The sequence below is a fragment of the Cyprinodon tularosa genome, unplaced genomic scaffold (genome assembly GCF_016077235.1).
Source record: "Cyprinodon tularosa strain WSP-4 unplaced genomic scaffold, ASM1607723v1 ctg129, whole genome shotgun sequence".
Taxonomy (NCBI): Eukaryota; Metazoa; Chordata; class Actinopteri; order Cyprinodontiformes; family Cyprinodontidae; genus Cyprinodon; species Cyprinodon tularosa.
Genome location: NW_024038103.1, coordinates 979497 through 1002153, shown reverse-complemented (window position 1 = coordinate 1002153; position 22657 = coordinate 979497). Strand labels below are relative to the sequence as shown.

General features: G+C 35.7%; 3 protein-coding genes across 4 annotated transcripts; all 3 read left to right on the top strand.

Annotated features, from left to right (window-relative positions):
• Positions 1-6858: 6858 nt before the first annotated feature.
• LOC119777891 lies at positions 6859-9253 on the top strand. Of its 2 annotated transcripts, none has more exons than XM_038276894.1 (5): positions 6859-6982; positions 7435-7755; positions 8013-8072; positions 8233-8334; positions 8439-9253. In XM_038276894.1, the coding sequence occupies exons 1-5, from the start codon at positions 6895-6897 to the stop codon at positions 8609-8611; spliced, it is 744 nt and encodes a 247-aa protein (XP_038132822.1). In that variant the 5' UTR covers positions 6859-6894; the 3' UTR covers positions 8612-9253. The 2 variants fall into 2 exon arrangements, with proteins under 2 accessions (XP_038132822.1, XP_038132821.1); XM_038276893.1 differs by having other exon boundaries at positions 8013-8081.
• A 2582-nt stretch (positions 9254-11835) lies between these two features.
• Positions 11836-15517, top strand: LOC119777890 (hemicentin-1-like). Its single transcript, XM_038276892.1, has 6 exons — positions 11836-11950; positions 12896-13207; positions 13303-13563; positions 14008-14334; positions 14694-14954; positions 15215-15517. Exons 1-6 carry the CDS (start codon positions 11902-11904, stop codon positions 15331-15333), a joined length of 1329 nt encoding a protein of 442 aa, XP_038132820.1. The 5' UTR covers positions 11836-11901; the 3' UTR covers positions 15334-15517.
• A 3009-nt stretch (positions 15518-18526) lies between these two features.
• Positions 18527-21915, top strand: LOC119777893. Its single transcript, XM_038276896.1, has 4 exons — positions 18527-18621; positions 20569-20889; positions 20991-21251; positions 21497-21915. Exons 1-4 carry the CDS (start codon positions 18546-18548, stop codon positions 21667-21669), a joined length of 831 nt encoding a protein of 276 aa, XP_038132824.1. The 5' UTR covers positions 18527-18545; the 3' UTR covers positions 21670-21915.
• The last annotated feature ends 742 nt before the right edge of the window (positions 21916-22657 follow it).

The window sequence follows — 22657 nt, the reverse complement described above, 5'->3', positions numbered from 1 at the left end:
TTTTATATATTTTTTATGGACATAGGTAGTGTTTGATGTGTTTTTAAAAGACAGCACCTGTTTATATTTGAAAGAAAGGCCTTTAACAGACTACTGGTATTTTTAAGGGATTAGAGAAAAAAACCCTCCCTGATTATTACTTTTATGAGCATTTCTGCCTTTTTGGGGATGGTACCTGCTACCTGCATAGACTGCTGGGTACCTAAACTCAGCACAGCAGAGAACAGTGCAATAGCTTTACCGTTACATAATCATCTGTGTGGTTCACATGTGGTATGTCTCTGTATGCAACAGCAGATGCTAATATTTTCTTAACAAAGCCATTATTTACTGCACCATCAGAAGTGTGAATTTCACATTTAAACAATAATACGCCAATCAAGTTTCCCTGGGCACAGAATAATGAAAAACATCAAGGAGTGATTCTACAATATTGAATGTAATATGAATTAGTCTGCACATTATAAACACAAAACAAACTTTTAAATAGCTGAACTACTTTTTTAGCCTGACGTAGTCCGACTCAATTCTAGTCAGAATATGAGTCTGATACTGCTCCATAGAGCTGAATAATGCCTCTGTACTCAATTGGATAGACCTACAACCAATAAGAGCAACGGAGTGCGTGACGTATGTTAAGCGATGCATAGTTGTTGTCCACAAAAATCAAAGCGTGCAGTTTCACACCTAGAATAAGAAGATGAGACTTGATCGCGTTTCTCTGTTCCTCTTTTAAAATTAATTTGCTGTCGATATCTTCTAGAACAGACCTAATAGCAGAATCTACTCACCCAAACTCTCCAGCGGCAGCCATTATTGTTGTCACCCAAGCGCGCTTTGGTCACGTGGTTGATAACGTTACTCTTGATCATCTGTCCATCATCGTATAAAGCCCGCCCTGACAATTTGATTGGATCGCCTGACAGTGGGCTTTAATACTCGCGCTACTATGGAGCAGAGCCAGACCGAACTTCCCCGAACTCAAACCTTGTGGGCGGGACTAAGTTCGGACTGGCACCCAGGCTACTACTTTTTAGGATTTTCTAATGTTTTTGGTCTTCTGGACTGCACACACACTTTAATGCCCCTCTAGTCATGAAGGTGAACTTATTAACAGAAAACCCCATGTTCAAGTAAGAATGAGGTATGGTTAGGCCTTTCAAATATGGTAAGGCCTTCCAACATTATTATTCAAATGACATTACATACATTACATGAACACATCTTATTGCTTCCAAACCTTTTTCCCCCTCGATCCCTTTCTAAATAAGCCTACTTTTGATGTGAATTCTGGGAATACTAGAATTTTGTAGCAAAAAAAAAAAGTGATAAAACTAGGGGTGTGACTCGATAAAATTTTTTTTATTGCATTAATTGCATGGCTGTGAAATTAATTAATCGAAATGAATTGCATTTTAATCGCATATAAATACCTGACTTGGAAACAACAATAGGTAACTTTTTCCACATGGATTTTGAATACATTTTTTAATACAATACATAAGCTTAATCAACAAAATATTTTTTTTTTTTTTACAAAACAATAGCAAAACGCCAGTGCAAAATTTAAGTTCAGCATATTTAGGAAAGCTAATCCCAGAAATATAGGTAGCTCTATAGGTAGAGGTAGATCTTATGTAAACTATAACAAAGCTTTTTTAAAGGCTTTTTTTTTAGCACGGCTTTTTTAAACACAAAAACACAGGAGGAGAGTTTACCGGCACCAGCCGATTTAACATAAAGCACTGCTTTTGGATCATTGACAATCAGAATGCACAGGGACAGAGCTTTCCAATAAGAACTATCCACCCTCTATGTATGCTTCCATTACATTTCAAAATCTTGTCCTAATTAGATAAATTGCTTTGGAAAAAATTAGCCTTAACACATAACAGACAGGTATTATTAAAGTCTAACACCAATGTTATACCACTTACAGTATGCTAGGTTGAGTCTGGCTTTATCTCCTATTTTGGAATTTCTCAAGTTAGCTTTTGTGAAAGAGGCCTCTGATCTATAGAGTTGGAGTCTGTAATAAGAGCAAACACCTTAGTAAACATGGACATGAAACACACTTATATAATAGCATATCAAATATATGTTAATAAAAATGTTTGCGTGCTAACACACTCAAACTGTGGAAATGATCATAGACTTTAGGGGGCCACCCCACCCCTTAATACACACACACATACACACCCTCAGCAACCCTGTGTCTGTTGTGGATACCTGCTTGTTTGTAAGATACACTTTATCCCAGGACCAAAAGTGGGAGCCTAAAACACCATCAACAAAGACCAGCAGCGGATAAAAAAATAATTGATGTCAACCTTTCCTGCATAAAGGACTTCCTGAGCCATCAAAAAGCACTGCAGACAAATCTCACCGCAACCTTTTCCTACTTCTCCTAATTGGTTGGCACTGCAGATAACTGTACACCAAAACCAAAAGATTGAGGAACAGCTTCTTCCCAAAAGCCATCACTCTCCTATAAATATCTGACTCTGAGTAAGAGTGACAGGAACAACTCCTACCGAGCAACCTTGTGACTGTTCAGCCAAATGTTTATTATTTCCACATATTTGATTAATAATACATTTACTTAATAAATTACTCCTGCATTCTCTGCAACCTGCTGATTGCACCATTGTCCCATTAATTCTGTTGATTAACGTGCATGCATAGGCACCTATGCTGTAATCTGTGTTTGAGTTTTTTCTATAGCATTATTGTATAGGAACATAGGGAGCATTGCAAAGTCCACAGTCAATTATCTCATATGTGTTCTAGGGTTGTCATGATACTAAACTTTTCAACTCGATACCGATACTAAGGAAAATACTCGATACTCGATACCATTTTCGATACCACAAGGATAAAAACAAAGACTCCAAAATTCTACAGAAATATTTTCATTAATAAATAAAATACAATAAATAAATACAATAAACAATAAGAACTATATTTTGATGTTGCTTGTTGTGCACAATATTAAGAAAGCTTGATAAAAAACTTATAAAATTAAAATTAAGTTCCTTGGCTATGCTTTGCACACATAACAATGACACTAGCCAAACTGGTTAAGAAACAAAGCACTGTAGCAATGTATCGATACTTTTAAAAACGAGTATTGTATCCGGATACAGCATTTTGGTATCGATACTTTTTTGAGTCTCGATACTTTTGACAACCCTAATGTGTTCACATACTGGTTAAATAAAGCGGATTCTGGTTTTAATTGCAGTTCTCCTAGGATTGCATTTTGCAATGGGGATTAAAATAGTGTATATCCACACACACACACACACACACACACACACACACACACACACACACACACACACACACACACACACACACACACACACACACACACACACATATATATATATATATTTGGTTGGTAGAGATAGTCACGCTTAAAGCAAGGTGGGCGAATCTTAGCAACCTTCCCCCGAATGACGTGCTGTAAATAATGGAGGAGGTGAGCATGGTTCTGTGGTTTTTTGGGTTTGAACAAAGAGCCTACATGACAAATACATAGCCACTTTTACACTCTGGATGTCTGCTACAATTTTACTAAAACCCAACACCAACACACATTTTAACACAAAAAGAAAATTGTTTACTTTTTAAATCCACACTGTTTTTTGATACTGTTAATATTTTTTCATATTACACTTAACAGTCACTTTGAACCTTTAAAAAAAAATCACTTTTTCTGGTTGAGAGTGCATCTCTTTCAAAAGGATTAGGTTGGTTTATTTTGTTGTTTAATTGTTTAATTAACAGTGTTGAACATCTGAAAGATTTTTTCAAGACATTCCTTCATATTGTGTTTTGTTTGTTTTGTTATACAGGCAAGCTTGAAGTTTTGTATTCTGCAAATAAAACCTACATTTATGATAGACCTAGAACTTCTGGTTGAACAAGACATGATATAAGCTTTTTTCATAAAGAGGCAGTGTTTGTTTCACTATACATTTAACTTTGATATATCCTGGCTGCTCATTGGAACAGTGGGCAGCACTGCTACCCTGCAGCAAGAAGGTTCCTGGTTCTATTCCTGGCCCGGGGTCTGGGTACTCTGGCTTCCTGTTACTGTCCAAAAACATGACTTATAGGTTCATTGGTTTCTCTAAATTCTCCTTAGTTGTGAGTGTGTGCGTGAAAGATTGTTTGTCTCTGTTGCCCTGCGATGGACTGGCAACCTGTCCAGGGTGTACCCCGCCTCTTACCCACTGACAGCTAGAGACACATCAGCATCCCTTGTGACCCCACCAAGTATAAGCATAACAGAAAAAGGATGGATGGATGTTCCATCTGCAATGTGTTAAACTTAGATTTTTTTCAGCAAGATGACCTAAGTCGAATAAAGGAAAAAAAAATCTATATTTAAATCAAAGCTCTAAACTACCCTTGGTGCTATCCTTAATTCAATCTGATTCGCGAGGTTAGAGGATTAATGGTATAGTGAATAAAGTGAATTTTTGAAAAGACCCGCCGTCTCCACTTAAAAAAAAAAGAAATGCACATCCACGACCCTGTACCCGCTCATGAGAGAGAACGACTATTAACGCCTATTAAACGCCTATTAACGCCTATTAAACGTGTGCATGCACAAGCCCATTTCTCCTCGTTAACACTTTGTTTAAAAGTTGCTGTTTGCATCGCTCATACTGTCCAAAAGAATATTGGCAATATTTCCACTATGTCAGACTCACCACTGGTAAGAGCATGTAGGAACGATTTATGTAAAAATATCACCAGAATGATTGACTATTAATTTTACGTTCCACCCAGAAATAGAACACCCTCCACTATGCCTTTAACTTTTTTCTATTATTTCCACGGTACAACCTGATGTAGCCAGTTTGATGGATACACTAGTAGGTGTGAAAAAGTCTCAGAGAGATTCCCATTGTTTTCAATTTATACATATCATTATGTAATTTACATTGTTGTGCAGGTTTTACCTGCTTTGTCTCCAATAGTTGCACTAGCAATTCTAAGTGTTACTATAGAAATTACTTATTAAAAGTAAGGACTGGTTTTCTAAAGTATCATTTAAAATTAGTACAGACAAGATAACAGACTTGGGAGGGGGCCCAGGATTGTTCTTTCAAATGGAGTCTAGGCGGAAGGCCAGTATTAATACTCCAGCCCCTCCTCAGCCATCGTCGCTAAAGCTTCATCAGAGAGTCATTCGTTCCGGACGCTTACTGCATTCCCTGTCTTATCTCAACCACACCGGCAGAAGACCGCCATGTTGAGCCTGGTTCTGCCAGAGGTTTCTTTCCAACGGGGAGTTTTTCCTTTCCACTGTTGCTGCATGCTTGCTCATCATGGACAGGTTCTCTCAGGTTCTCCCTGCCGAGGTCTGAGCGCCAAAGACCAAGTAATTGTATCAATACATTTCTCCTAATTGTCTTTTCTCTTCATGTGAATTTTTCAGATTGAACTATATCTCTGTAAAAGCTGAACTATATCATTCAGTTTTTGTTGACATATATATATGATATATATTTGTTGTTTTTCCTCGCCCAAGTCATTTTGATTACTTGCCTTCCTGGATTTATTGGATGTCTGAGTTAAATATGTGGAAAATGTCTTAACTGAATCATATTTTTACCCCCAACCTATATTTTATACCCTAAGGGAAAAACAACAACAAAAAAAAAACTCCCGGTTGAAATTATAATTGAGGCTTGAAAGGGCTACACTATGAGTTTATTCTAAGTGCCAGGAAATTATATTTTTTAATGAAATCAACTGATGGACTTATGCCAACAACATGCCCTTCAGGTGTGAGTAAAAAGGAGAATCTTTAGTAAAGATGTCTTACTTGCTATGTTACTCAAAAAGTCAGATGTGATTTCCATTTTGTGTAAAACTGCAAGATTTCATTCTCCATTTTAAGGTATGCAGAAAGCAACAATACATTACATTTTAATAAAATAACAATGAAGAAGATATTATAAGCTAGAGCATTTGCTGTTGATTTGTTCCCACCAAGAGTTTTATTATACTTCACAGTTATTGAATAAATTGAAGTGGAAAATTATTAAGGATCCTAATCAGTATTCTTAGCTTCAGTAAAAACCTTCAGCCTGTCCCCAAACATGACCTTTAGTGATTTAAGCAATGAGCAGATCTGTGTGTTTCTGCTGAAGAGAGTTTCCGGCAGTACCCTGTTCTACGATCAGGTCTCTCTCTGGTGCTGTGCAGCTAAACCACAAAAAGGGGCCCTGCTTAAAGGACACATTTTATCATGCAGTGTTTTGAATACTGTATAATTTACAAACTGCAATAGTTTGTTAATACCTTTTTTCTTCCATTTCCTTCAAATAAAGTTAGTTTGGTGTGAGCTTCAATTGACCAGTTTTACCGACTCACATGAGTCCGCCTCACCACAAAGTTTCCATTTCGATTTCAGATAAACTGAGTTTTGTGTGTAGAGCTTATATGTTCATCCTGTGCATGCCTGAAAGTTTTATTGCTAATTTGCTTTCCTTCCAGTCCAAAAAAATGTATGTTGGATCAAAGTACACATATGTGGGTCAAAATATATGCATGTTGGATTTAAAAAAAAGTTTCAAAGTGATCACTTTATGCTCTGCGAGAAAAATAAAACACCTAAATGCCTTCATAAAGGAAGAAAAGATTATCCAGAATGAAAACCTGTTTCCTTGCTATCTGGTTTACTTATCACATTTTATGTGGTGAAGAAAGTTTAAGATGTAATGTCATCAAACATCACATGGATGTGTTACTTACTGATAATGTAAAAAAAAAAAAAAAGAAGGTCTGGTTTTGGTTAGTTTTATCACTTCCCTGTTTTATATGCAGCAGCTTCTTTTTCTCAAACTGATCAAATCCAGATACATTTCAAATATGCAGTGTTGCACAATGATGCCGATTAGCTGCTCTAAAGTCATAGAAGTTTTTGGATTGTTGGTGGTGCTACTTGGTGAATCACAAGGTGAGCTGACATTTTTTTTCGTAACAATTTGCAGATTGCAAAAAAATGCATTTTTTTTTGTTTCTGCTACTGTATGTCATAATGTATGTTTAAAACCTGTAGAGAAAACCTATTCTAAATGATTGCCATCTTTTTTTTGTGTGTGTGCAAAACTGGCAGTTAAGTCTTTATTTTAACTTCATCGAATTTCAATTTCAAATGTATTAAATCGCACTCTATAAAAGTTTAAAGAATGTGTTGCTTTATTTGAGGAAACCAGTTCTAGATGAAAATGATTACCAGTAGTTAATTGTCATTTTTTTTCATTGACAAAGAAACAAAAGTGATGTATTTATGTAGAAATACTATATAAACCATGCTATGCTTCTAAAAGAAAATGTGCATAGAAAAAAACAAACAGGAGTATCTGAAGGAATACCAGAAAATAGCCTTTGCTATTATATCTTTTGCAGGAGTGGAAACTTACTGTGATGGCAGACAGGATGGAGCTCGGTGTGATGGGGTTCTAGGGGGAAGTCTGTCTATCCAGCTTATGAGCAACTCTTCAGATATACCCATATACAACTGGAAAAAAGGTTTAGAACAGATTTATAATAGCAGACAGAATAAGATTGTAAGTAAAACAATGGAGAGCAGGACTGTTTTAACCCTGAGTAATGGAACAATCAGGATCAATAACCTGAGCTGGACAGATGGTGGCAATTATACTCTGGAAATCTTCAATTCAGCTGGTGTCAACAGCGGTCAAAGGACTCTGCAGTTGTCTGTTCGAGGTAAAATGTTTCCATTATTGAATTGAGTTAATGTTATCATTTTAATTACAACATTCAATTTATGATGTACAGAACAAGGACACACCTTTTCTTTTTATCTTCTGTGCATTACTGTAAATTAAGTGTTATTAAATGTTCCAGGTGCATGTTTCCCTCGACCCAGCTTTTCTGTTTGTTCCAGAGTAGTGAATGTTTTTTTTTAAGTGTATAATGATGATTCTGTTCACATACCCATTTACATGTTTGTCTTCTACCAGTATCACTTGAGGAGCAATTTAAGGACAGCTCTGTTGAACCAGAGGAAACCTCTTCACAAGGTATTGTGGGTTAGCCGAAAATAAACACAGTACTTTTAACCAAATTGTAATCTTATGCTTTAAATAATATTACTGCATTTATATACTGAAAAAACAGAAGAATATTGCTTTGAAATCCTGTTACTCTCTTTTACATAAAACCACGGGTTTCCTTTTGAAGCTAAATTGTTGATCGTTCTGATTGCTGGACTCGCAGGACTTCTACTTGTTTTAGCAATAGCTATATCAGTCATCTGTGCCCTGGGGAAAATACACAATAAGGGTAATTTCACTTTTTGCAATATATATTTACATTTGAAAAATATCTTGCTGTTAATATATATACCTAGGTTATTTAACTGCTGCTTGTGTCTCACTTTTTTACAGTGGAAGTAGCTGATCAGGAAGTGAACTACGCTGATGTCAAGGTTGTACAACTGATAGAACAAATGGAGCGATACACAGAAGCAGAAGGGCATCACTGCAGAGTTGAAATTTTAGAGCTGTCGGATCAAGCACGAGATAATTGTGAATATGCACAAGTTTGTAAAGAGAAATGATTTGATAGATCTAAAAGATGGTGGTTTAAGAAGGCTGTCAAAATGCCACTATTGAAGTAGATGCAGAGAATATGTAAAACCATAGATGCCGTGTGTATTTGTTGACGGTAAACAATTTGTAAAAATTTCTACTCTCTCTACTTTCAGGAGATATTATTCTCTTTCTTTCTATCATTTTTATCTGGAGAAAATAATCCACAATAATCTACAGTTTAATTTACAATCATATAACCACAGCCCACAATTTAAATAGAAACACTATTTAATTTAGGAAGGAAATAATTAGTATTCATATGATTATTTTCTTTAAATACGTTTCTGTTTTAGAATATCTTCAAAGTAAAAGCTTCAGAGTTATTTCAAAAGTCTAAATGACTTTTAACTGTCAACTTTTTAACTGTCTGTGACACATACAGTACAGATGAAATTGTATTTTTTTTGGGCAAAGAAGGTAACAAAGTAAGTTAAGTAGATAGCATTTTGTTCTAGATTATTCAGTTTTTGATTTTTACAGGTTTTTATTCAGGTTTTTATCAGAAAATTCAGATGCTGACTTTTATCCTATCAAATATTATTAAATGAAAAGTCTGGTCAGCAAGGAATTATCAATGGATCATTATTCATTCCTTATATATGTTCACAGTGATATAATGGATTTAGTGTTAAAAAGTAAAAAAATTAAAACAATAATGTTCGTCTCGATTACTGAGTCTGGGAGCAGCCATTTTTGCCCAAATATAGTAACACCTCAATCCTGACATATCCAGTGACGTCACGGTGCAGTAAACCTAGCGCCATTCTCCCCACTTTACAAGCAAAATCAATAGGAACTGCTATACATATCTATTTCTAGAGGACTTCAACATTGAAATTAGCAAGAGCTGTTCTTAAAGTGACAATGCCCACGTGCATGGCAGTTGGATGTTAATATACATCGGGTAAAGGTGAAAAAAAAAAAGTGTTATTTCACCTTTCCAATTCCTGATCCTCCAACGACGGCTTCATTGTTGGTTTGCTAACTTGAAGAGGGAGGAATTACCATCGAACTTCTGGCACGTAATATGTAGCCAACATTTGGAAGAATAATGTTTTCAAGCTGACTTGGATAGTAGTGCCTTGTGACAAACACCAGATACACCACTGGAACTTGCTTAACAGCCGATACCGCACCGTGACGTCAAAAAACCAGTAGGCGGCAGTAGTGTTCTTTGACAAACATGGATGTCTCTGGTAAAGCACATTCAAATGATATCATAGTGACTGCACCATAGCAACGCATCACTGTGAGCCTGCCAAGGCAGGTGCATCAAGATGTGTGCGCCACAGGAAACACATAACTGTGAGCTTGCACCTGAGCCAGCATATCGTGCCAAGCACCTCAAAGCAGCGCTTATGCAAAATGTCTCACTGCAGCACAATATGCCCAGCGTCACCACAGGTCATTTTGCAAAGCGCTTCACTGCAGTGACTCATGCAAAGCTTTTCATGCCCTAAGCATTTGGCCAAGAGCTTTATGGCAAGTGCAGTTATTGCAGAGAAACTTTCCTTGCAGCGCCATCATGATCCTTACCGGTCAGGTATGTCCCATCCAACTCTAGCAAGTGTTCATTGCCTCAATCTGAAGTTTTAAGCCACTGTCTATTACCTGCCACAAACCAAAGCTTTAGTTTCAGTAGTCTGGCCCAGGACCTCTTTTTTGAGGGAAGACTATTTTAATCCTTTTGCTAAGTTATGTATACAAGTGTATGTCAATACGCAGTATCAAGTCTTCTGCCGGGGTGTGATCACCAAGAAACACATATTCATGTCAATAAAATCTTTCCAACTCCACCTTTCTCTGTGTGAGTGTCTCCAGGTTGAATTAGTACCATATATGAAAGTGGCTGAAACTGGACATTTTCGTGGGGGGCGGTGAAATAATTGTACCTTAGCAATTCAGACTGCTGTGCAAAAGTCACATACTGTATTGGCAAAGGCAATCAGATTTAGGTTGCATTTGCTCACTGTGGGAACATTGCCGGGAATAATCAGCAGTACACAACACTGTGTACCTCTGCTCAATATTAAGATGCATGGCATAAGCTGTGAATACCTATATAGTATAAAAAGTATACAGCATGAAAGTGATTTCATAGTCTTCTCATTTTAAAGGAGACATATCTTGTCTCTTTACACATACAACTTCTCCAAAAATGTATTTTAATTAATTTCTAATTCATTTTAGAAGAAAAAAACATTGAATAGAACTTATTCCGATCCTTTTTCATACTCCATTTTTTCCTCTGAGGGTACGCAAAACAATTTGACATGTGTGTTTGCATGTTTTTGTGGAGGTTATGTAAGAAACATTCGCAGTTTGCAGGGTTAATTAATCTTTTTTACTGATCTTTTAGGCTACGTTCACACTGCAGGCCTTAATGCTCAATTCCGATTTTTTTGTGAAATCGATTTTTTTGGGTTGCCATTCACATTTCCAAATATATGCAACTTGTATGTCATCTCCTTTGTGAACTGCATTCATACAATGCAAGCATCCTGCATGCGCAGTAGAGGACCAATGATGCCACAAGCCAGCGTGCTCTGTGTTTACAGACGTAAACATGGATGGTAGTGCTGTAGCGCATCTACCTTAATAACACAATCTTTTCAATATGGTTAAACATAAATACTGCTCTCTGCATTATCATCCGCCATGGTTGTTGTTTTTATTGCCGCTTCTGCTTACAAGACCCAGAATAGTGAGTGACCTTTGTCGGGTATTAACGGCGTACCGGTTGGATTATAAGTTATATAAACAACAGTTACCGAGTGCACGGCAGGTAATTCTCTGATTGTTAGAATCACCTGTTTTAGAGGAATAAAGGCAGGAGTCAGGATTAAGTTAGCATCCTTCCATCAATGGCATAAATTAAGAAGGAGGTTTAAAGTAATGCTCTGTGGAAAGGAAAGGAAAGCATAAATTGAATTGCATTTTGATTATACCTTTGGAAGCAACATAACTATGTAGAAAACATGTCAATGGATAATCTCTTTTCAGTCATATTGTATCAAAATAAGATCTTTTTTGTACTGTAAGGGCAGAAGATGTTGGTTAGATAGTGGCGATGGGTGGGGGTTGGCAGATTAGTGAAAGCTGTACACTGTATGTGAGTGAGGGTTCGTGTGTTTAACAGGAACTGACCAAGCTGCTTTGTGGTTTCTCATTTGTCGTTCATCAGCTACATAAGAAGTTTAGTGTTCTTAGCAAAGTGTTTGGCTCCACTGAATGATTTAGTGTCAAGTGTTAAATCATGAAAGCTGTTTTTGGATTATTTCTGACCCTACTTAGACTATCAAATGGTGAGTTCTTTTTTTTAACCCTTTGAAAAAAGATGAACTCAGAAACAGTTAATATATATCCTTTAAAACTTTTAAATCAACTAAAGCTGCCAAATAAGAGTTAAGAATGTGTTCTATAAAAGGTAAAGTGATTAAAAGTTTATATGTTTTCTATGTTTTTGCAGCCTACCTTTGTATATTTTTGTTGCATTGGTCTTGTAGGGCTTAGCCATGATTAGCAACGATACTAACAGTCTTATAAATCAGTAAATAAACAACATGTAGCTGACCGGGAAAGTGATTTAGTTTCAGAATAAAGCCAAAAAGCATTAGACAATTAAAAAAAATATTGGTATAAAACACATTATATCACATGGGCCTAGTGGTTAGAAGGTAGGGCATTTACATTCTGAAGAGGTAACAAAAGTGGTGGCTTCAAAATAAGGAATGCCACTAGGTCCCTGTGTAAGACCCTTACAATGGACATGTTTCACCACTGTAGTAATAAAATATATTTTTTTCTTAAATAAGAGTAAAGAGATACTTTTTCACTTATAAAATGAATGTCATATTGCCTTTTTAATGCTCTGAGCTTCCATATTGATGCGTTTTGCACCATGTTTTTTTTTTCTCCCACACTGCTTACATTTGATCACTGATGCACTTTATAGAATGGAAATGTTCTGAAAGCTGTACAAAACAAAATTTTGTTTAGTATAAAAACATAATGCAAAATATAGTGTATACACAAATACAATAAAAGTTGTCTATGTCTTACTGAAATATGGATGAAAAATTTCTTGCACAAAGATGTTGTTGGCAACAGAAGTCTTGGATGGACTGTTTTATTATTATTATTATATTCTTATTATGATTATTACGCTGGAAATCATTTTTTTTTTTTTTTACAATTTCCATTTCAAATAATTATGTTTTATACCTGTTTTTGAATCTACTCTGAAACAGCAGGGAATATCTACTGTGACGGCAGAGAAGATGGTGCTTGGTGTTTTGCTGCTTTGGGAGGTACTGTGATCATCCAGCTAATGAACAGCACCTCAGGAATAACTAAATATGAGTGGAAAAATAAGACAACAGTCATTCTTAAAGGCACAGAAAATAACTTTACTCTTCAGAACAGATCATGTTTTATTCCCAGCAATGGTACAGTTGGAATCAAGAACCTCAACATGACAGACAGTGGTGAATATACTCTGAATGTCTTTGATTCAAAAGGAAAAAATGTTGAAAGCCGAACCCTTCAGTTGATTGTTCAAGGTGAAATAATTTGACAGATTAATTCAGTTGTATTTGCAGATTCACATGTGTTAATTCTAGTTATATAGATCCACTGCTTCATTTTCCACTTGCAGCTCCTGTGTCCTCTGTCCAGTTGGTCACTGAGTGTTTGACTCAGTTAGAGATGAAGGTGTCCTGTCTCTCTGATGGAGGGGACAGTCCACAGTATAGCTGGACTCTGGATGGACACAAACTGACAGACTCTGAGCTTCTCTCTGGACAAAGTGAAACTAACGTCATCATTCTGAAACAAAGTGTAACAGGACGTCTGGCCTGCTCAGTGGGAAACCAAATTAGCGTTGGTTCCAAAGAACAGAATATATCTGCTTGTAAAGGTAGGAATCAATTAAACACAATGGAAGTTGCTCAGAATGGAGACTAATTTACCTTTACTGTTTTTATAAACCACTTTGATATATTCTAAGATTCTTATACCATAAAATGTCCCCTTACTGTGGAATAAGAGAGAAGCATCGCCTTAAAATAGACATTATTGTTGTGTTGCTTTCTGATATAACACCCGCAAATATATCTCACATAAACCCAGAGTTAAATAAAAGCACATCTTTCCATCATGTGCAATTTGCTGCATTACTTTTTTGTAAAACAGGTGAAACTTTATGATCTGAACTTTATGACTCTCTTATATGATTTGTAACCTTCATATAAGAGAAACCATCTTAGATGATGAATAAAACCTATGATATCTTATTTGATGTGCTGTGAATAACTGCTTCATCTGTAAAAGTATTTGATTTGGTTTTTAAACTGTTTCTCAGAATATACAGCAAGTGAAACTCACTGTGATGGTACAGAGGATGGAGCTCAGTGTTTTGGTGCTTTGGGAGGAGCGGTGATCATCCAGCTGACGAACAATATCTCAGGAATATCTGATCATATAGGAGGAAATAGCACATCACTAATACTCAGTGCCAAAGACAATAATTCTTTCTTGAATTTCAATCAAAGCAGATCTTTTTATGTTTCCAGCAATGGTACAGTTATCATTGAGAATCTCAGCAGGACCGACGATGGTCAATATATTTTAGAAATCTTTGATTCTGAAGGACAGAAAACACTGCGAACTCTTCATTTGACTACTGAAGGTGAAAACTTTTTTTTATTTATTTATTTTTTTTTTTTTACTATAATCAGTGTTAATTAATGGTTGTATAAATGTTAATAGTTAATAGAAATGTTTTTATAGGATTCCTATAATTATCAATTCAATTCAGTTTTTTTTTAAAGCGCCAATTCACAACACAATGCATCTCAAGGCACTTTACAGAGACAATTCAACCACATCATAGAGTCAAATTATTATAAAATTATAAAGCACTTTTCTGCACCTTCTGTTGTAAAAAGAATAACATTAAAATAAACTTTGCATTATGAGAAACAGTAAGATGGATATCAATATTTGATTTCCTTTATAAACAGTTCTGATAATGTTTTCTCCTTTTAGCTCCTGTTTCCTCTGTCCAACTGGTTTCTGAGTGTTTGTCTCAGGGACAGATGAAGGTGTCCTGTTTATCTAAGGGAGGGGATAGTCCTCAGTATAACTGGAGTCTGAATGGAAACACACTGAGTGACTCTGAGCTTCTATCTGGACATAGTGAAACTAATATCATCATTTTGAGACCGAATATCCCAGGACGTCTGGTCTGCTCAGTCAGGAATCAAGTCAGCTATGCCTTGGAGGAAAAAGTTCTTTTTGTTTGTCCAGGTAGGAGAAAACAGACCGCAATTCAAATATTACATTTAGTTTTTGAATTTTTTTTTTGAGAATTTACCATTTATTCTATTTTAAAAATCCATGCGATACGATTATCAATAGTTAGTAGTTGCCCCTCATGACAAATAAACGCATTAAATCTTCCTGTGCAATGTATCCTCTGCTGTATAATGTTGGTACAAATATAAATATCTGTGCTTGACTTTACTGTCGCTGTTCCAATATAATTGATTTTAGTTTTGTTTAAACAGATACCTCCCTACTGATACACAGCTTGCTGTTTGTCACAACCCTTCTTTCATGTGCTGTGATCTGCCTCTACTTCCAACTGAGGAAGAACAAATGCAACAGGGAGTTTGTCACATCATGAAAAACAGATTCCACAGAGGAGAAGTAGTCATTTATTTCATGACACCTCAGCAAGTAAACCTTGTTTAAAGTTTAGAAAAAGCAAATTAATGGCATAAACCAACAGCCTATTTCATAGCGTGTTTTTAAGACATGTTGCTCTTTATGAGATATTAAATGCTAAATTATATGTAGATATGTTGTTTTTAGATGCTGCAGTCTACTCCAAGGGTATGTTTATCCTAACTATTTTCGTAGAGTTTTTTTTTTTACTTATCTAGCAAGAAGGTCCTGGGTTCAAGTCCTGGTCAGGGACCTTTCTTTGTGGAATTGGAAAGTTCTCACAGTGTCTTCGTAGGTTTCCACCCGGCAATCCGGTTTCCCCTTCCATTAAAGACATGCTGGTCAAGTCAGATTAGCCTTTAATGGCGATGTGCTTTGCTGCAGAAGCTCAGGCTTACCCTCCATTTGACCTCTGAAATTTCTTTATATGTACCCTGTATGTATAATGAGAAATAAAACACATTTAATGACAATAAATATTTTTGATTAATGATTAGCATTATGCTTCTGAAGTCTGCTATTGATTATATGAAAGATTAAGAAAATATATTTTTTTTTCAATTAGTTTTCTTTCGATGTCTGCTATAACCAGAGTAGCCAAAAGTTGTACTTAGGTACAGGTCTCAATTCCTCAACATACTTTTTCCATCAGAGAAATTACTTAAGGATAAACACAAGCATTTTCTAAAAATGCTTCTCAAGTACTGAGTAAAGTTCGATCAAAAATTCGTTATCTGACATTATACATTTCTATACTGTAGGAAACTGAGAACACTGTCTATTCTACTACTGTTAAGTCATGAACTGCTACTGTTCATGACTTACATTGACATTTGTTAGCAATTATATATCTAATCAGTGGGACTGATTTATATTGACCACCTTTAAATGTTAATACCCTCAAGTTATTAATCATTAACTATAATTTATAATAAGTATAACTGGAAGATGTTTCTGTACTTTAGTTATTAACTCAAAAAGGGGGTAAATCAAAAACTTGTAGAGACAAAACAATCACTGGTAAAAAAAAAAAACAAAAAAAAACATAAAATACCAAACTTTATATAGTGAATTTATTTTAATGCAGTTTTACCAAATAATAAACCAACAAACTGGCAGAAACAGGTCTGGCAGGAACCAGCAGGAGGAGGCATCACTGCTTATGCAGCAGATTGCAAAGGGGAGAGTGACGGCTTCATCCACCAAAGCATGCTCCTAGGTCACATTGGGTTTTGCAGCCTAATGGTGCATTCACACTGAATGCATTTTGGACGTCAAAGCATCTGATTTACTTCCGCCACCTCACATTCATTTAGGCATGGCTAGCAATAAGCAGCAAAAACGTATTTCTGACTATTTCGAGGTAAGAAATGGTTTTAATTCCCCTATTTAGCGTTATTAATGTGCCTATTCGTCTTAGTCCTGTGGCTGAAGAAGTCTACGCTAGAATAAGGCTGCATATCACTAAACATTATGTCTGTATTAAGCTATTTAGTGATAAAATATGAAATTAGTTAATTTTTTTTTTCGGTGTGTTTTTTGTTTCAGATATGAAATCATTCCCCCATATCCATAGTCGAATGGACTTTCAAGACGTTCAATGCTCAGTTTAGGCTATATTTAGGCCATGTTTTATTCAAGTATTCCTGATCCTGTTGATTGTGAGCTGTTGTTTGTTTTGAATGATTAAAAGAGAAGAAATAAAGTTTAAAATGTTCATGCTTTGTTCCGATGCATTTTAAATGGCAGTTTTTGGCGACAAATGTTGGCCTACAATATTATGTTAAAAACGTCAGCCACAGCCCTCAACATAATGACGTCATGTGTTTTCCAACCCAGCCATCAGCCCCCCTCGCTTGAAACAGCTTCCAGCGCGCCTGCTTTTTAGGTATCTATAGTTTACTCCATTACTTATTTTTCTTACTACCTCTGAATTACATTTCTTACATTTTTAGAACAAAAGTTACTCGTTACTCTTTGCTTCGGTTTATTGTTTATAAATATTTATTTCACGTAATGTGCGCCATCCAATGCAGATCATTGGCTCCATCCACATCTAGTGAAAACAAGTGTGATTGGATGAGTCATATAAGGCAAAAACTCATTGGTTAGCTAAAGGAAATCATCAGAAACAAGCAGGTGTTCTTCAAACTGAAAATGTGAATTGTCTATGCCATGCTACAATGTTGGATTCAGAAAAAGATGTTGAAATGTCTGAAAGGTCGGACACAATTTTCCTCTCGAAGCAGCAGTTTTTCGTGCCTGTGTGATTTGTATGTTTATTTTGCTTGCGGACAATTTGAAATCATTGTGACACCATACTTCTGACTTAAATTCCTTCCAGTTCTGTGCTCTGTGTTTTTATTTTTATGTAAAAGAGCTGTAAACACTGCTGTCAAATTTACATTCTTTGTAAGTGTATACCCCTCTGTCTTTTTCTTAGACGTCCTACATGTAGATATGAAAAAAAAAAAAAAAAACTCTATATCAGTGCTTGGCTCAAACAATCCAGATGATACTGATACATCTAACTGGTACAGTAATACTTGTTTGCTGATTGGGGTGTTTGGTGTGATTGCTGCTTAAATGCACTTTTAAGGCATTTTGTGATTTAAAAGTACATTAACATTGTTCATGTAAGCGAGGAAAGTGTTCGGATCTTGCTTAACCCCAAACTTTTAACTTTGCCCAAAAAAATTTACTCTGTTTTCGCAGCTAATGAGGCAGTGCTTATATTTTCAATGCATGATATATAACATCACTTTAAGCCCCAAATGTTCGCGTATGTTATGTGGAATAGAAAAATTAGATAAATATTAAGCAATTAAAGCCATTATGGTCTTATACGTCAAGCACAACTTCACTACTTCCTGAACTTAAGGCATCTCCCGTGTTTCTTGTTTTTATTACTGGTTGAACTCACTAATCAAGTTGTGTCTGGCCATTGTCGTCATGGTTACTGTGGATTATATGAAAATCTGATCGTTTTCTGGAAGACATGTTAAACTCTTCCTATGGGTTTCTGGGCTCTGTGGGCATGAACAGGTTATAGATTGACCTATGTCTTTGTTAGAGTTTCATAAGGTGTCATAACTTCTGTTTCTCACATCTGCAAAGTTTCTTTAACTTTGGCTCATCAGAATCGAGAGACATTTTTAAACTATCCACACAATGGTGTCTGGTAGCTGGTTTGAACTACTAAAAGCTGCCGCTGGATTGTTATTGGTGCTACTGGAAGTTTCTTTGTGTGAGTTGCAAATTTGTTTTAACATAATGGTTCATTAATTTTATATTAACGGAATTTATACATTTAAAACAGTTAGAAATCTTGTCTGAAAACTCAGATAAACTGTTGCTGCTACAAGGGAATGAATCCTTAATAATAAATAGCAAGTGTTCTGTCAGACCAGCATACCTAAAGTCAGATTTTCGTTTATCCCTTTAGTTTTGTGGGAAAAAAAGACTTTAAACTACCTCGACGTCCGTGTATCTCTTTAGTCATGTACAAAAACACAATTTAAGGTCAGATCGGCATACGCTTCAAAAAACACCAAAAAGAAAGTAATTAAAAGGGATACATTCCCGGTGAGGTAGTTTAAAGTGTTTTTTTCCTACAAAACTAAAGGGGTAAACCAAAGGGACAAACGGGTATTGACTATTGTTATGTTGGTCTGACCGGGTATGCTCATCTGACAAAACTCCGGCAAAATCAGAAAAACAAAAGAAAGAAATGCATGGTATTTGGTATATCCATTTTGAAAAAAAAAAATAAAAATCTAGCATCTATTCTGTTTGTTTCTATCCTCATCTCACTGCTCTTTAAATTTACCACCCGTTCTGATCTCCAATTTAGAATAGAGTTATCCCTGTTTTAAAATATATTTAAATTATATTTAATAGAACAGATGCAAAGTTATGTCTAATGCATTCAGATGGAGGAACACAGCTTTAATCAAGGAAGCTTAGGGGCTAACCACTGATTTTTCTCCGAGGTGTTACTTACAGTAGGTCAATAAAGTAGGAATGCAGGACGGACAGTAGGCTCCTTATGGAAGAGGATTAGGGCCACTGGAAAAAAAAAAGTGAACTGATTTTTCAATTTTATTTCAGTTTAATATGGGAAAAAATTCTGACTTTAATATCAGAATCCTGACTTTAATCCCAGAATTCTGACTTTTTTCTCAAAATTCTGAATTTAATCTCAGAATTCAGACTTTTTTCTCAGAATTCTGACTTTAATCTCAGAATTCTGACTTTAATATCAGAATTCTAACTTTTTCCCCCCATATTAAACTGAAATAAAATTTAAAAATCCTTTAACTTTTTTCTTTTTTCAGTGGCCCTAATCCTCTTCCGTAGTTCCTTATATGCACCAGTAGATGGCGAGATGAGAGACAGGTGTGTGCAGAGAACATGCTTCCTGACTGCAGTAATCAGCCATATCCAGGGCAACAGTGACCTCTAGTGGAGACACTCAAAACACAGAAAGCAAATCCAAAGACTCCAATCCAAGACAATGTTAATGTGAATTTACACCAAATAAGAATAAGGAGAATCTTTGGCGTTGTCCAGCTTCTGTTGGTTACACCTGTCAGTTGCATTCTATTTGTGTGAAACATTGCAGTAAAAGAAGCTGGGCAAAACTGAATTATCATCGAATAGCAAGAGCATCTATCTGCTTGCAGGTTTCTTTTGTGTCTTCAACCCACCATGTTGGATCATGACTTAAAGTGGTACATTTGGCACCTAGTATAAGGACCTGTACCGTGTTTAGAAACCAATACACAGGCTTTCTCTGTTTTTGGGGGAGCATTAATCACCCCGTCAGCCATCTGGCAAAGTTAACTAGCTGTAGGAGCAGCAGGAATATGGACACCTTTATTAGGCTATATTCTTCCACTAGAAAACATTATAAAGCTTACTTTACTTACAAATACAATACTTTGTATTGTATTTCATTTTTTGAACATTTTTCATCAATATTTCCTCACAATTGTCATAATCAATTACATTGCAGCTCTGATACATGAAAATATTTGGCTGTTTAATAAATTGTGCAGAAGCAAAAGCGAAAAACAAAAACAAAACTGCACCATAATCATAGTTATTTTTATTTTTTGTTATTAATGTTTTTTGGACTTTGCGAATGACCCTCAACTATAATGTTTTTACATTCTTGTCTACAAATTTGCAGCTAAGGAAACTCACTGTGATGTTAGACAAGATGGAGCTCAATGCTATGGACGATTGGGGTCTACAGTGGTCTTCCATCTCATGGATAGCAGCTCAGATATACATAAATTTGAATGGAGATACGAAGGATCAACAATCCTGAGAGAAAGAAAAAATATGTTTTTTCCACATCCCCACCTGAAGAATTATATCTTTATTCCTAGCAATGGTAGCTTTATAATAAAGAACCTCAGCAGGACTGACGGTGGTGAATATACTCTGGAAACTTTTGATGCAGATGGAAGGAAAATGGGACAGCATGCTCTTCAGCTGTATGTTCAAGGTGAATGACCTTACTGCTACATAAAGTAATGATAAATGTTCATCTTACGCTAAGTTTATTATATTACATTATAGTTTTCTAGTCAAATCTCTTTCCTTCAGCTCCTATAGCCTCTGTCCAGCTGATTTTGGAGTGTTCGTCCCAGTTAGAGCTGAGGGTGTCCTGTCTCCCCATGGAAGGAGACAGTCCTCAGTACAGCTGGTCTCTGGAAGGAAACCAACTGACAGACTCAGAGCTCCTCTCTGGTGATAGTGAGTCAAACATCATCCTTTTGCGAAAGAATATATCTGGACGTCTCCTCTGCTCAGTCAGGAATAACATCAGCAGCGCCTCAAAAGAGCAAATCATATCTGCTTGTGAAGGTGGGAAAAAAACGAATTAATTTAAATATTTCCTTTAGATATAAGTTTATAAAAATAATAGTAATATATGCAAACATTATAGTTGAAAATGTTACAAATTCATTGCTAAAGTGCTTGTACACAGAGGGGCTCTTAAATTCAAGCCTTCTGCTATATAATTAGTATATAATTACAGTATCATATAAATTTTAATGTTGTCATGATGCTAACATAACTTTTTGGACATTTTCCTTATGTCTGAACAGATACCGCCGTGCTGAGATGTGCTCTGATGTTTGTTGCAGCCATTCTTTTATGTGCTGGAATTGGCCTCTATTTCACAAGGAAGGAGAAAAAATACAGGAAAGAATTTAACAAACCACACGAAAAAGAGAATCCTGATGACTTTGAAGTAACTGAACATTTGGCTGATGATTAATTGTTATCCTTTCAAGATAACTTTTGATGATATAAAAAAAAAATATCAGTTCATTTTTTATTTTAAAAATCCTCTTAAATTTCTGAAAAATAAGTTGTTTTGTATTTTAGGCTGCTTTAATCTCTTGATAAATGTGAAAAAAAATTACTTACCCAGCATTTCATAGAAAATATATATGGGTAACTATATTGTAATTTTATACAATTCATCCTTTTGTTTTATGTTACAGTAAAAATAGTCCATATACATTCTAAAATTTTCTTTTGAAAGTTTTACAGGCTGTTATTGTTATTAGGCTATATATCTTTAAAATTATGTTTTCTTGTTGTTGGTTTTTCGTTAGATTTGTAAAATGTTACTTTAAAATTAATAAATATCTAAAGATGTATTACCAGTTTGGCTTCTGGGTCTAATTTTATTTATTTAATTTTTAATTTAATGAGTGCTAAATGGGTCATTGTTAAGCCTTTTCTGTTTCTAACCTCCCTCCCTCACTTCATCCAGCCAGCCAGCTTAATCGGTCAGGTTGGGGCCAGTGCCTATCTCCTTCAGTCTATGGTCGAAAGGCATTGCGCATCTTTATTAACCACTCCTTCATCTCACTTTTTTTTGTTGTCATTTTGTATCCACAGTGTATACAAAACGAAATTTTGTTTTGTACAGCTTTCAAACTAAATGAGCAGCAGCTTAGCTGTGAAATCAACATTTCCATTCCATAAAGTGCAGCAGTGATCAAATGTAAACCGTGGGGGAGAAAAAAAAAACATCCTGCAAAAACAAATAGATATGGAAGCTCAGATTACTAATATTCACTGCTCAAATAAATTAAAGGAACACTTTGTAATTTGTAATCAGAGTATAGCAGCAAGCTAATTAAACTTCTGGGATATTGATTTGGTCAGGTAAGTAGCAGAGGGGGTTGATAATCAGTTTCAGCTGCTTTGGTGTTAATGAAATTAACAACAGGTCCACTAGAGGGGCAACAGCA

Coding starts and splice junctions, on each gene's coding strand:
- LOC119777891 (XM_038276893.1), top strand. CDS start 6,895: ATGCAGTGTTGCACAATGATGCCGATTAGCTGCTCTAAAGTCATAGAA. Junction 6,983..7,434: donor GCTACTTGGTGAATCACAAG/GTGAGCTGACAT, acceptor TATCTTTTGCAG/GAGTGGAAACTTACTGTGAT. Junction 7,756..8,012: donor TCTGCAGTTGTCTGTTCGAG/GTAAAATGTTTC, acceptor GTCTTCTACCAG/TATCACTTGAGGAGCAATTT.
- LOC119777890 (XM_038276892.1), top strand. CDS start 11,902: ATGAAAGCTGTTTTTGGATTATTTCTGACCCTACTTAGACTATCAAAT. Junction 11,951..12,895: donor CCTACTTAGACTATCAAATG/GTGAGTTCTTTT, acceptor ACTCTGAAACAG/CAGGGAATATCTACTGTGAC. Junction 13,564..14,007: donor GAATATATCTGCTTGTAAAG/GTAGGAATCAAT, acceptor ACTGTTTCTCAG/AATATACAGCAAGTGAAACT.
- LOC119777893 (XM_038276896.1), top strand. CDS start 18,546: ATGGTGTCTGGTAGCTGGTTTGAACTACTAAAAGCTGCCGCTGGATTG. Junction 20,890..20,990: donor TCTTCAGCTGTATGTTCAAG/GTGAATGACCTT, acceptor TCTTTCCTTCAG/CTCCTATAGCCTCTGTCCAG. Junction 21,252..21,496: donor AATCATATCTGCTTGTGAAG/GTGGGAAAAAAA, acceptor ATGTCTGAACAG/ATACCGCCGTGCTGAGATGT.